Below are 15,139 nucleotides of genomic sequence, written 5' to 3'. Positions count from 1 at the left end.
TGGTCATGGTCTTCTAGACTTCTATGATGTCTCTAATAGCACTTTCTCTATGTACCCCCAGTCTTTCCAAAATTTTAGGTACTTGAACCTCCTCCGGCTTTGGCTTTGACTTTCTTTCTTGCTACCCTGCTCCTGCTTCTTGGGCCATCATGTCTACCTTTGTGATGTACATTGGATATTCAATTCTAAATGTCTAGCCCCTTCTTTATCCCGGCTGTACATAGTCCTTAGAGAAGATCATGTCTGTATTCACCTCCTCACTACTCATGTCAGAAGTATGTAGCATAGAGCTCTATCACATTCTGTTAGTGTAAGAGCACAAAAACAGAACTTAGCCCTTTATATTGAGTGAATGGTTCATAAGGGGCAAAAAAATAAAACTTCAGTGATGAATAAATCTTCGTGTAGCCTATCCTCACAAAACTCTTCTAGAGGGATAAAAGGAAATTAAGATTCGCTTTAATCTTGTTCATTTCTATGCAGAATCAAGATGTGCACAAAGGTCACAATGGACAACTTCTTGACAGCCCATCATGAGATGGGACACATCCAATATGACATGGCATATGCCAAGCAACCTTTCCTGCTAAGAAACGGAGCCAATGAAGGGTTCCATGAAGCCGTTGGAGAAATCATGTCACTTTCTGCAGCTACCCCCAAACATTTGAAATCTATTGGTCTTCTGCCATCCAATTTTCAAGAAGACAATGGTATGCTTTCCTTTGGCTTGTTTTGTCGGTAATCTGATATGGAGAAATATATTTAATATCATCTATAGAAAAATGCTTATTTTACTCTATGCTACCTAAGTAAAAAATGCTTATGGGACTTGCTACTGGTAAAAACCTTTCCTTTCCTTTTCTTTCTTTCTTATTTTAAGTGTGGATCGGAGTCTGCCAACTGTGGTTTAAACAGGAATTAAGTGAGATAACTGAAGGAATGCCCTACAAATGATCTAACAGAAGCTTGGTGGGTTTTTGAAAGATGCGGAAATAACCCACAGAACTTAGATGGTTTGTTAAAGGGCATGAAGCTAATCAATTTTTGAATTTTAAATAGTTGGCTATCATTTTAGGTTAAAAACAAATAAACAAACAAACAAACAATTTTCCCAGAATGTTAGAGTAGAAACCTGTCATTCTGAAACTATTTGTACAGAGAAGAAATGTGAACAGAAGACCCATCCTATCTCTTAACACCAGTGCCCATCTTTTTTTTGGGGGGGATGGTGGATTTGAGGAAACAGTACAACTTTTCAAGAGGCCCAGATTATCCAGTGAGGTTGCCATGGCTTTTGTTTCTTTTGTGAATTTATCACCCCTCTTTTTACTAGTTTTTAAAAAGCTTCTATAATTTATTTATTTTAGAAAATAAATATTTTTATTTATTTATCATATATATGTATGTATATATATGTATGTATATATGTATATATGTATATGTATGGCATGCATTTCATTCTTATTCTCCATCATTTTCTTTCTTATTCCTGTCTCCTCTCTCCAAACCCATTTGCTTTCCAACAAATCTCCCTCCCATTTTGTGTCTTTTTGTTTGTTTGTAGCCCACTGCATTTATTTAGCATTTGATCCAAGCCTTGATTCTCCTGTAGGAAACATTTCGTTAGTGAAGTCAAGGTCATAAGTTCCTTCCTCATGTGCACAATTCTCTTTGTCTTGATCTATTGCTCTTAGTGATCTGACAGAGGCCTGGTAGCAGCCTAGTAGAGACTCATCATCATGTCTGAAATAGTCACTATTAGCAAGACAGTATTTTAGAAACCAGTAGTGATGCTTTTTGATGAAGAAAGCATTGATGGGAAAGGCAGTTTATGGTAACCTTACTTACTTCGTAATTTTAAAATATAATTCCTTCATGCCAATGAACAGACAATGATTTGTTTTATGTTTTTTTTTTACATCTGCCTTGAGAATGTGCAAAGATGATGAAATTGTTACATTTCTCATGACGTCACACAATGAAAGCACTAGCTTGAAAAATTCTTTTCTTGCCTCTGGCTTTGATTTGTAAATGATGTTAGATCAAATAGAATCTTTCATTCTTCTCCTCTTTCCCTTCATCTTGTCCCTCTCTTGTGGAGTTTGTATGTTTTGTTGTTTGAAGACAAGGGTCTTCCTCCGTAGCCATGGATGTCCTGGAACTCACAGCCGTCTTTCTACCACAGCCTCTTGAGTTTGGGGATTCTAGGCATGAGCCACAGTGCCTGTCTCTTTATTTTTCTAAACAAATTTAATGAGCATCTACCATGTGTGAGGCATTTTTTCTTAGATACACAGAGTAGATAATAAACTCTGCATTCATATTTGAGCTTCTGTGTTGTGTTGGATGCAGCCCTACTTCCTCTTTAAGCCAATGAACATACATACCTTGTAAAAGCATCCCTTTGAAGTACACTGTACTTTTGATTATCCAGTGGATGGTACACTCTAGAGGTGTCCATTTGATTTTTGTGTGGTTAAATTTATTTTGGCACACACACACACACACAAACACACACACACACACACACACACACACACACACACCAGTCAATGTTAATGGAGTATCATGATGCTATGATACATGTATAAACCATGTACTGTTTATATTACAGCAAACTCATCTACCTCTACAAATATCATTGACCAAGAGTGAAACTTTGAAGGGTCCTTTCTTCTAGCTTATTTTCTTTAGTTTTCAGTGCTGGAGAAGGAATTGAGGGCCTCATACTTGTTAAGAAAGCACTCTGTCACTGATAGACATCTTTCTGAAATGTACGAGACATTGTCGTCATTTATGTAGCCAGTCTATTGTGCAAAAGAACACTATTTAAAAAAAAATCTCCCCGCCCTGGTTTACAAGGTTTAACCACATCTGTTTAATGTTTGCTTATTTACTAAGGACTCACAAAAGAGCATTACAGAGCAGACACTGGACTGGGTATACAGTCTTGAATAAGACATTAACAGACACTGGCTACATGCAGCTCTCAAGAATAAACAGTATGCCTTGGAAAAGAGATGAAATTGCCCTAATTAACTCTGATAAGGGGATATTTAAAGAAGGCAGTTGAAACTAGTAAAAAGTAAGGATTAGTTAACTTACTTGGGTTTACTTACTTGGAATAGGGCTTTCGCCTATTCCAAATCCATCATCCGAGAGGATAAACATATAACACACACTATTAATGTCCCCTGCCAATATTTTTCATGTAATTATCCTGTAGTAAGTCTATTTTGGGGAGGAATAATAGCTTAGGATTGGGAAAGTTCTCTTATAAAACTCATGCTTTCATTTCCATCCTAATATTTGGTCTTTTCCATTTTACTTTCAGAAACAGAAATAAACTTCCTACTCAAACAGGCATTGACAATTGTTGGAACGCTGCCATTTACTTACATGTTAGAGAAGTGGAGGTGGATGGTCTTTCAGGATAAAATTCCCAGAGAACAGTGGACCAAAAAGTGGTGGGAGATGAAGTAAGTCAATGACTTTGCAATCTGCAAAATGTTTCCTCGTGGGTTTAGTGTTTAATTAAAAGCTTAAAAGCACATTGCTAGCCTACACTACACACACACACACACACACACACACACACACACACACACACACGGCAGGAGGGGCTAACATACTAAGTCATCCCTATCAGGGTCTCAATCAATGACAGATGGGCCTGTTGGTGGATAAATCCCTTGGCTCCTCTGCTTTCCTGAGTCATGTCCACAGAGTCCCAGACTTCCGGGGGGGATCATTTCACATTACTTAGAGTACGGATATGCTTGATAACATAGCCTTTGGGGAGGAGGCCTGCTTTCCTTTCTCAGCCCTTTGCTTATGGTTCCTAAAATAATTTCCTAGGATACTATCTCAAGAGTCATTTTCCAAGAGGTAAGACAAGAATTGTGGAATTAACTAGGTGGTGTTTCTAATGTTTGTGTATAAGCAAAGCTGTCCACAAAGAGCTAAAGTTGCCTACAAAAATATCAACAATAAAGGACAAAACTATATTCCTTTTACCTAAAGTCCAAAAAGTCTTATGTGGCTTTTCTACCTATTTTCTGACTGGGTCCCTGCTAATTTATTTAATTATCATAGAATCAGATCTTTGAAGTAATCCATCAATGTGTTGATTGCTCATTTGGTCACTTATCAATCAGAAGAGAAGTTTCTCCTTAGTATTCTTGCACAGACTTATTACTAGAACTCGAAAGATGACTAAGACACAGTTGCTTCCTCTCAGAGCTCTTGTGTCAGTGACAAGGAAGAGTTTACATGTGAAAAGCCACACAGCCCAGGGAGAGAAATGGTAAAGAATTAACGAAAGCAGTGGATATAAATAGGAGGCCTCCGAGGTACAGGAAAGGGAACAGTGGGAAGGATGGCAGGGTCTGATAATAAGGACTTGAAGATGACAAAGTATAGTACATAGAGGTATGATGTCACAAGAACCATTATTTTATATAACTAATAAAATGTAAGAGAATAAAGCATTACTAAAAGAAGACCCAGATGCTGAGGGAGCTTAAGGGATTAACTCCATTGGAAAGTGGTTGGTAGGCTTTCCAAAAGAGTAAGAGTTCAATTTTACAAAATTCCGTCCAACAGGAGCACATAACATAGGATGCCTGAGAGGAATTTATAGGTGTCTCACCGCATATTTATAGGTATACAATGTACTTTATGGACTTTCTTAACTTAGTGTTTTAGAAGAGATATATAATTTCCAATGGTGGGTTTTGGTTGAATTAAGGCAAGATGAGGCAAGTGCACAAAACACTTTGCTTTCTGGGTTTTTACAATGATTTTGTTTTAACTGAGAGTCAGTTCCAATATAAATACTATTGCCAGGTGAAACTGCTGTAGTTGAGCTGGGATCTCCCGTCTCATGATGGTCCACCCCTAACTAATGTATTTCTTTTCTTCCCAAGGCGGGAGATCGTTGGTGTGGTGGAGCCTCTGCCTCATGATGAAACATACTGTGACCCTGCATCTCTGTTCCATGTCTCTAATGATTACTCATTCATTCGGTAAATGACATTTTTCTCCTCTCTATTTACTATCTAGGGCTTAAAGGATAGCTGTAACTAATAACAGAAACTTAAATAGGGGTCAATGAAGTGACCATTACAAGGCTTTTCTATCTCCCTCCTACCCAAAGTTTAATGTAGACTATCAGTTATCGGGTTAAATAAACTGATGTGAGATCTTTTGCCCATTGTTTAAGGATTGTCCTACTTTGCTTTGTATAGCTGTGATACATACTATGATCAAAAGCAACTTGGAGAAGATTTGGCTTTGTCCCAATCACAGTCTGTCATTGAGGGAAGCCAAGACAGGAATTCAAGCAGGGTAGGAACCTAGTGGCAGGAACTGAAGCAGAAACTGGGGAGGAACCCTGCTTATTGTCTTGCTCTTCATGGCTGGCTTAGCTTGTCTTCTTGTACCTCAAAGGACCACCTGCTCACGGGGTAGTACCTCGTCCAGTGGGCTGGGGCCTCCCTGGGCCCTCCGACACCAATCATTTATCCAGAAAATATTTCACAGACTGGCTTAGAGGCCAATCTGAATAAAGCATTTCCTCAATTCAGGTTCCTTATTCCTAGATGACTCCAGCTTATAGCAAGTTGACAAAAAAACAATAAACACAAACAAACAAACAAACAAAACCTTTTAATCTATCTTATTGCTAGCAGAGTTTATTATGCATCTAAGGAGTGTTTTTATTATTGTTGACTTTGTCTGTTTGAGGCAGAGACATACTATATGCCCCAGGCTGGCCTTGAATTCCTGAATGCTGGAATGCAGGCATGTGCAGGGCTCACCTTCTGGATCTGTAAAAATGGGGATGTATTTACCTGGCATGAGGACTAGCTTGATACCACTTTATAGGAAAGGACTATAAATAACTCTGGCATAGCAATCCAAATGTGAATAACCTGTGACATAGTAGAAAAAACTGCTCTATCACTAAATATATGCAATACAAATATTGTGTGCTGCATCTGAAAAGTTCATGGTGGAGAAAGACTTTTAGCCAATACCTGTGTTAATTACTTGGGTCAGGGATTTCCCTGGATCTATGACTCTACTACAGCCATAAAACATGAGCCTTCTTTTTGTTTGTTTCTTTGTGACTTGCACAGATATTACACAAGGACCATTTATCAATTCCAGTTTCAAGAAGCTCTTTGTCAAGCAGCTAAACATGATGGCCCACTACACAAATGTGACATCTCAAATTCCACTGAAGCTGGGCAGAAGTTGCTGTAAGAAATGCCTCAAAGTGCTGAACCTCTCTTAGCATCCCATATTACTAATTTCCATGCCTCTGATTTAATTTATTTGCTTCCTCTATCCCCCCAACTCCCGAAAAATTAGAACTTCAGAATTCTCCCCACCAATCACAAAATAAATGTTCAATTTGGAATGAGACAGGAATCTTGGTCATGAGATACCTGGATGGGCCACCTCTTGTCTCTATGTGATAACTTCAGGGCTCTCTTTTGAACAATTGGAAGCAATTTTGAATCCCTCTGAAAATATGCCTTATTTTCACAGTCTGCCAGAAGAAACTTCAGGCAATTCCAACAGAAGTATAAAGAGTATAGGTGCAAAGGTGTGCCCACCTGGAACCCTTAAAGATGACCCACATTCTGTTTTCTTTTTGCATGTAGCAATATGCTGAGTCTTGGAAACTCAGGGCCCTGGACCCTAGCCTTGGAAAATGTGGTAGGATCAAGGAATATGGATGTAAAACCACTGCTCAATTACTTCCAACCATTGTTTGTCTGGCTGAAAGAGCAGAACAGGAATTCGACTGTGGGGTGGAGCACTGACTGGAGCCCATGTGAGTTCACTGACTGCACACACGTTGTGCAATGTTCCTTGTTTGCTTCTCTTAGTGGCCTTTAGCTATAGCCTGGCAGGGGTTGTGGCACAGTTCAATCTGTGTTCCTCTTCTTTAGACTGTGTCACAAACTCTGTTGAGTGTTCTCATTAGGCTCACCCTCACATTAAGAGTCTAGCACTTGGGGTTGGGGATTTAAGCTCAGTGGTAGAGCGCTTGCCTAGCACGTGCAAGGCCCTGGGTTCGGTCCCCAGCTCCTGGGAAAAAAAAAGAGTCTAGCACTCTCCTACTGCCTTTGAACCTGGCTCTTTGTCCTAGATTGCTTTCCATTGCTGTGATGAAGACACTATAACCAAAAGCAACATGGAGAGGTCTATTTCAGCTTATAGATTACAGTTCATCATCAGGCACTCAAAGCAGTAATCTGGAGGCTGGAATTGAAGAGGGGCCTTGGAGGCAGACTAACTGGCTTGCTCTCCATGGTTTGCTCAGCTTGATTTTTTCCCGGGGATGTCATTTCCCACAGTGTGCTGGGACCTCACACATCAATGATTCAGGAAAATGTCCCACAAGCCCATCGAATGGAGGCATTTTTTTTTAAATTAAGGTTTATCTTCCCAGCTAACTCTGTGTCAAGCTGACCAAAAAACAAAACAAAAACAATAATAGCAACAAAACCTAACTAAGATGCTCTTGTAAGACAAACACTGTCGTCAGTTAGACCAGGTGTTTCTGACAGTCACTTTCATAACTCTTAAACCTTGTTTCTTTTGCTGTCTTATAATCAACGTTAGAATGCCTCTCCCAGCTCCTCTTCCACCTCCACTGTTCAATCATGGGATGTTTAGTAAGGCAGTTATCAATATTTATGTCTGGCCACCTGCACAGCCAAGTAACACACTATGCTGTGTCCTTTCTTAAGTGGCTTGTCTGTATCAGAATTTCTACTCACTCCGGGTTTTGGCATGCAAACAGAGCATTTCTTTATTACCAACTAGTAGAATTTATCTATTTTTTCAGCCTCCATTTTTTCCCCTAGCAACTTCCCCTTGGAGTATTACATACTTTTATCTTAGCATTGACCATAACCATCCTTCAGAATCACCTCCTGGTTCTTCTGGGTTGAATCCCGTTTCCTGGGTTTCATATCTTCTTTCCAGGTTTACGTCTTGTTCTGTAGAAGAACAAGTTCCAATTGGCTATCTGAGTAAGCGATGATGGTGTGCAGGACCATGCCATCTCCGACGTGGCTTTAACCAAAATCTCAGTACCAATTTCCCATTCTCTTTCCACCTCAGCTGCATCAGAATCCCAAGCTTTCTCTGGGGTTCTCTCTATTTTGACCAGTAATCTCTGTGTACACATTAAGCAGTGACTTATGAATCGCTCAGAAAGCAGTTGCCAGTTTCTCATCATTTCTCGTCATTCCTCATTTTGTAAAAGCGGTGTCTGTACCCTTTAAAAGACCCCATTGCTATTACCTTACTGCAATCTTGAAAAGGGAGAAAAATCAATGTGTGATCAGTCTGTCATCTAAACCAGCTGTCTGAAATTTCTCTTTAACCAGATGCCGACCAAAGCATTAAAGTGAGGATAAGCCTAAAATCAGCTCTTGGGAAAAATGCGGTGAGTATTGTTCTATATGGTGATTTCACTTTTCCTCAGTGCATTCTCTTCCCTTGAAATCTCATTCCAGTGTGGCCTAAAGAAAGAGAGAGGCCACGTGGTTCACTTAAAACTGTAAGACTCTGCCCTTCAACTGACTCTTTTCTTCTTCCCTCTCTCTCTCCCTCCCTTCTTTTTCTTTGTAATCTATCTCTTATTGGATAGGCAATATCTACTGTTCACTTGAGTGCGTTGTGAAGATCTGCACTGAAACATCTGTACTGTAATTGTCAAACAGCCCCCTCCCCAATTGACTCATCACCATGACTTGTATTGAAAGACAAGGTCATGGTTATAGGATGAGGGGTTGTTTCTTTTCTTAGGTTTTTGGTTGATTTTGTTTCCTTAATCATTTACATTCTTGTTTTATTAACTGTCTGGTTTTGGAAAAAAAATTTCAAATCTTGGAGCTTAATTTAAAAGTGTAGCATCTCAGGTCCCAGCCCTGGACTTGCTTAATCAGGATTCCTATTTTTGTAAGTCCTCCATGTGGTTTGCATACATTGGAGTGACTGGGAAACTCAGAGTCTCAAACTTGGCTCAACATTGGAACCGCATGGGAAGTCTTCAGAATCTGAGAGCATGGCTACACCTCCAGAGATGCTGGTTTGATTGTTCTGGAGTGTGGCACCGTGATTTGAGCATTCAGAGTTTGCTTTTCGTTTGAGTCTCACTGTGTAGTTACAGCTGGCCTGGAACACACTATGTAGATGAGATTGACCTCGAACTCCCAGAAAGACTTCTAAGTGCTGAGATTAAAGGCATGCACCACCATCCCCCCCCCCCCAGCCTCATTAAGAGTTTTTAAATCTGGAGCTGGTGTGATGACTTGGCAGTTAAGAGCACTTGTGGCTTTAGCAGAGAATCCCGGTTCGCTGCACCCCCATGGTGGCTCACAACTATTTGTAACCCCAGTTACAGGGGTTCTTGTGCCCTATTTTGATCTCCACAGGCACCAGGCACGCACATGGTATGAGCAAAACACTCATACACCTAAAAATAAGTGCATTTTTAAAATGTAAGGAGTTTTAAATTTTCCCAGAAATTCTAAGTACAGGCACATTTGAGAATCATTGACTTAAAGATTTGTACACTTTTGTGTAACAAAATATATTTTTTCATTTTATTTATTTTATTTTTATTGGATATATTCCTTTATTTGCATTTCAAATGTTATTCCCTTTCCCGGTTTCCTGTCCATAACACGGCCCATCCCCTCCCCCAGTAACAAAATATTTAATAGAGAATCTTATTATTTATAGATTTAGTTATCACTCTCCCCCGAACATCTATCTCACTTGATCTAGCCCTGGAAAGCACAAGCCTTTAAGAAAGACAATTTTATTAGTATGTAATAATTGTTCAAAGTGGGATTCATTGGGAGATTTTCATACATTTACATAATTTGCTTTGATGATAATTTGTTCCTTCATGTACTCTCTTCCCCACCCCACCTTCACTTTTCCCCTTTCTCTTTCCAAATAGTCTCCTTTCAATGGCAGCTTTGATTAGGAAAGGGGAGAGAACATGTTGTCTCGGGTAGATTGGATGAACAACTTGGGTGTGTCCTAGAACCCTGGGACAATCAGATAAAACAGTCCAATGTGCTACAGAAGACTGACGTGTCAGTGTATAGATCCAAAGACTCAGTTTCTCCCTCTCCATTTCCTGAAAAGTTAAATAGTTCCCAAGACTTGACAAATTTTGCTATATTTTATAGATAAATAAGATACCAATATACATAACACAAGCATTTCAAAGTGAAAATACAAGAAAGCAATTCCCCCCTCTTATTGACAATAGTCTTTTCTCATACATTATATTCTGATTAGAGTTTCTCCTCACTGATCTCCCGCTACCCCTCCCATCAGGATCCGCTCCTTTTCTGTCTCTCATTAGAAAAGTGCCGGCTATCCGACAGCAATTATAGAAACACAAGTCCATTGCTTCTCAACTCCAAGTTCAAATTCCCATTTCTCAATGTGCACTGCAGGCTCACAAGAATATTTATCTTCGTCATTATCTTCATTATACTTTGATTAGCTCTTCTTTGGCTTAATACATTGAGATTACTCCTGGTAGATCAGGAAACTTCTCGAGTCTCTTGTCTGGCATTTGCATCCATGTTCCCTTTCCAGGCAAATTTGATGGTGTGACATTCTAAAGTTGATCACTGATGAAATGTACTTTCTGTGCCCATGTGCAGCAGGGCCAGAGTGTCTGCCCAACTCAAGTCATTTTAGGGTTAGACATCAACTGGAACTATGGCATCATCTTAAGAATTTAGCTTTTCAGTGTTTTAGAATATGGAAGTCCTAGCCAGAAAATTACTAGTAACAACATTTATATATGACCATTGTTATTAAAAACCCTATATTTCACATATGGGCAAAACCAAGCTTGAGTGAAAACAGTGTTTTCCTAAGCTTCAGTATTGCTTTTTCTTCGAAAGGGAAAGCAGAAAGGAAACTCCTTTGTCATTTATTGATCTCTACTGCCATCCACTGGAAGAAATAGCGAATGCCTTTACCTCTAATGATGGTGGTAGTGCAACATGCATGACCATGTATGGTTCAAATACCTTGAGAACTTCTATGGAAACAGTAAAAGCTAGGGTGAGCTTCCTACAAAATACAGACAGTCCATGCAAACCATGCAGCTTTGGGTTGTCTCCTATCTATAAATCTATCCTCAGGGTTCGTATTTCAATCCATGTAAACCAAAGTGAAAGGACCGATGGACCCCTTGGTTCCTGAAACAGGGATGGTTGCCTGACCAGCAGCATTAGCACCTTCTGGGGTAGTAGATATGCAAATTCTTGGTTCGTATCCTAGATTGTCGAAATCAGAAACTTTTCATATAAAGTTAATAGTCAATTTAATCCATTCCAACCACCAAATGCTGATCCCTGCTCACACTGGAGGGCAAAGACTTGATGGCCAGAATCCTTGGAATAGTGATGAGGACTTTCCCATTTCCCTCTGTTCTATGCCCCCCATTGAGTGGTGTCTATCATCTGAATTTGCAGTATGAATGGACCGACAACGAAATGTACCTATTCCGATCATCTGTTGCCTATGCCATGAGAGAGTATTTTTCAAGGGAAAAGAACCAGACAGTTCCTTTTGGGTAAGTTGATTTGCTAGATGATGACGATGATGATGATGATGATGGTGATGGTGGTGGTGGTGGTGGTGATTATTATTATTATTTATTAATTTATTCACTTTACACCCCAATATCAGCCCCTCTCCTCCAAGTATCCCGTCACACAGGTTTTCCCCAACTCCTCCCTCCCCTTCTCTCTTGAGAAGGGGGGATCCCCCCACAGGTATCACCTTGTTCCAGAGTTGTCAAGTCATTTCAGGACTAGACAATTTGATAGGTTCTATACATAACTCTCTCTCTCTCTCTGCTACACTACTCTAGAGCCTGAGGAGACATGCTTAAACTTTCTTCAAATCAAATCAAGGAGTCTATCCAAGTAGACTTTAGTTTCTATATTTTTTGAATGATGATTTCATAAATTTATATACTGCATACTGCATTTTGTAGTTCTCTCATGGGACTCCCACTGAACCCTTCTTCTTCCTCCTACTCTTGTACCTCTTTTTCTATTGTTGCCTTGTTTATTTGGGATCTACTGATCTAAACTAGGGTTGTTGGCATAAGCATAGTCCAGAATTTTATTTGGCATCCTGGAATTTGGGTCCCTTCCTTTTAAGATGTTTGCGGTTTAACTTGTAGATGGCATCAACATTTTTGTTATTAAACATCTCTCTCTTTCTCTCTGTCTCTATTTATCTATCTCTCTGTCTCTGTATCTCTCTGTCCATCTCTCTTTGTCTCTCCCTCCATACACTCTCATCCCACCATTAGAAGTAAAGTAGGTGAGCTAACCCAATCACAGAAAGACATACACGGTATGCACTCATTGATAAGTGGCTATTAGCCCAAATGCTTGAATTACCCTAGACACCTAGAACAAATGAAAATCAAGACGGATGATCAAAATGTGAATGCTTCACTCCTTCTTTAAAAGGGGAACAAGAATACCCTTGGCAGGGAAGAGAGAGGCAAAGATTAAAACAGAGACTGAAGGAACACCCATTCAGAGCCTGCCCCACATGTGGCCCATACATATACAGCCACCCAATTAGACAAGATGGATGAAGCAAAGAAGTGCAGACCGACAGGAGCCGGATGTAGATCGCTCCTGAGAGACACAGCCAGAATACAGCAAATACAGAGGCGAATGCCAGCAGCAAACCACTGAACTGAGAATAGGACCCCCGTTGAAGGAATCAGAGAAAGAACTGGAAGAGCTTGAAGGGGCTCGAGACCCCATATGTACAACAATGCCAAGCAACCAGAGCTTCCAGGGACTAAGCCACTACCTAAAGACTATACATGGACTGACCCTGGACTCTGACCTCATAGGTAGCAATGAATAGCCTAGTAAGAGCACCAGTGGAAGGGGAAGCCCTGGGTCCTGCTAAGACTGAACCCCCAGTGAACTAGACTGTTGGGGGGAGGGCGGCAATGGGGGGAGGATGGGGAGGGGAACACCCATAAAGAAGGGGAGGGGGAGGGATTAGGGGGATGTTTGCCCGGAAACCGGGAAAGGGAATAACACTTGAAATGTATATAAGAAATACTCAAGTTAATAATAATAAAAAAAAGAAGTAAAGTAGGGGAGAGAGAGAAAGAGAGAGAGAGAGAGAGAGAGAGAGAGAGAGAGAGAGAGAGAGAGAGGTAAATGTTTGCTATAGAGGAAACACACACAATAGGACAGAAAGAGGAATGAGGCTGGGGGAATGTTTAACTTTAAGTGAGTTAGCAATTAGAAAGGACACCACTAACATTAAGAAGTAGGGAGAGAAGCAGAAAAGTCAACAGTGCGGACAATGGGAGAAAGTGTTCAGGCAGGGCAGCAACAGGCACAAAGTCCAATGAGGTAATAGCCATTGCATGCCAATGGAACAGCAAGGCCATTGTGGGTGGGAAAGCACCTACTAGAGGACAAATAGATGATGGGGGTCAGGACAGTGTTAGGGCAGGATAGGTGGGTAAAAGTGAGCACAGAAAGTTCATTGTGGCCTCAAGGCCATTGCATAGACGTAGGCTTTTGAGATGGTCAAGTAGTTATTCAAAGACTATAGATCTCCACATGATCTACCTTAGTTTTTACTAGGATCACTCCAGGAGCTATGTGAGCATTGCTTTGTCACACTGGGTAGTGATCCCTACTTTTACCTACATCTGTAGATGCTACACAACACTTGCTGGGTAGAGTCAAGGCAGAGAATGTTAACATTCTATCTCTGACTATGACACTGAAACATTACTGTCCACCATGGTCTCATATTCCTAGATCACCAATGACTCTCTCTCTCTCTCTCTCTCTCTCTCTCTCTCTCTCTCTCTCTCTCTCTCTCTCTCATTTGTTGAGACAGGGTTTCTCTGTGTATTGCTGGATTGCTCATTGTTCTGGAACTTACTCTATGAACCAGGCTGGCTTTGAACTCATAGACATCTCTCTGCCTCTGCCTCCTGAGTGCTGGGATTAAAGATATGTGCCACCACTGCCTAGCATTCTTGATTCTCTTACTGTTTTAGGTTGACATTATAAAGAATTGAACAGATGTAGGTTTTATGCGGTAGTTGGAAAAAAAACGATATCAAAAGGTGATCTCTCTCTCTCTCGCACTGGTTCTGTTTTTAAGACAGAGTTTCTCTGTGCAACAGCCCTGGCTGTCCCGGAGTTTGATTTGTAGCTTTGTCTCCTCAGTGCTGGAATTAAAGCATGCATCACCATGCCTGGGACGTGGGCTACTACAACTCTTGGGCAATTGATTCTTTGTGCTTTGGATAGTGTAAAGACTTTTAGTCAATTCTATCCTTCTACTGTTTTCCCTATCCTGTGTCTCCTCATTCAGGAACGTTGTTTTACTCTCTATTCCACTAGCAGGGGGAGTACTTCCTTTCTTTACTGTGTTCTCTTATTAGGAAAGAAGAAAAATGTTTCTTTTGTTTTCCCCCCACAGGGAGGCAGACGTATGGGTGAGTGATTTGAAACCAAGAGTCTCCTTCAACTTCTTTGTCACTTCACCCAAAAATGTGTCTGACATCATTCCCAGAAGTGAAGTTGAAGAGGCCATCAGGTGACATTTTACTTTCAAACAAACCATATAAAGATGAAGGGGTTAGCTAATGCCCCAATAGCTTACATTCCCTGCAATATTTTTGTGTGCTGGACATTGTTCAAAGTCATTTATGTCTTTTACCTCATCTCAAAACATGGGTTATTCTTGTGGCTGAGGTGGTGAGTGGTATGTGTGGTAAATGTATGCATTTGCGTATGGGTGTGTACCTGCGACATGGTTATACTTGTAGAAGCCAGAGGTTGACATAGCTGTCTTTTTTGATTCATCACCACCTTGTTTTTAGAGACATGGTATCTTACTAAACCCAATGCTAATCAATTCAGCTGGACTAGCAAGTGAACTTCTAGGATCTGCCCATCTCCCCCAACTTCCAGCGTTGGAGTGGAGACGTGCTAGGTGCTACGACACCCAGCTTTTTTATGTGTGTGCTGGGCATCAAAACTCAGGTCCTCATGCTTGG

The 15,139-nt window shown here is 40.5% G+C and overlaps 1 protein-coding gene across 3 annotated transcripts in view; it reads left to right on the top strand.

The window, feature by feature from the left end:
• The window catches only part of Ace2 (angiotensin converting enzyme 2), a 47,394-nt gene that overhangs the window by 26,879 nt on the left and 5,376 nt on the right, over window positions 1–15,139 (top strand). For all 3 annotated transcript variants that reach the window (XM_039099655.2, XM_039099654.2, NM_001012006.2), the window contains 8 exons: window positions 484–710; window positions 3,335–3,479; window positions 4,929–5,027; window positions 6,144–6,266; window positions 6,675–6,847; window positions 8,415–8,473; window positions 11,541–11,641; window positions 14,560–14,676. In XM_039099655.2, the coding sequence (XP_038955583.1) occupies window positions 484–710; window positions 3,335–3,479; window positions 4,929–5,027; window positions 6,144–6,266; window positions 6,675–6,847; window positions 8,415–8,473; window positions 11,541–11,641; window positions 14,560–14,676 (1,044 nt within the window). The remainder of the gene's footprint in view (window positions 1–483; window positions 711–3,334; window positions 3,480–4,928; window positions 5,028–6,143; window positions 6,267–6,674; window positions 6,848–8,414; window positions 8,474–11,540; window positions 11,642–14,559; window positions 14,677–15,139) is intronic.

The sequence above is a fragment of the Rattus norvegicus genome, chromosome X (genome assembly GCF_036323735.1).
Source record: "Rattus norvegicus strain BN/NHsdMcwi chromosome X, GRCr8, whole genome shotgun sequence".
NCBI classification, from domain to species: domain Eukaryota; kingdom Metazoa; phylum Chordata; class Mammalia; order Rodentia; family Muridae; genus Rattus; species Rattus norvegicus.
This window is presented reverse-complemented; position numbering and strand designations above follow the sequence as displayed.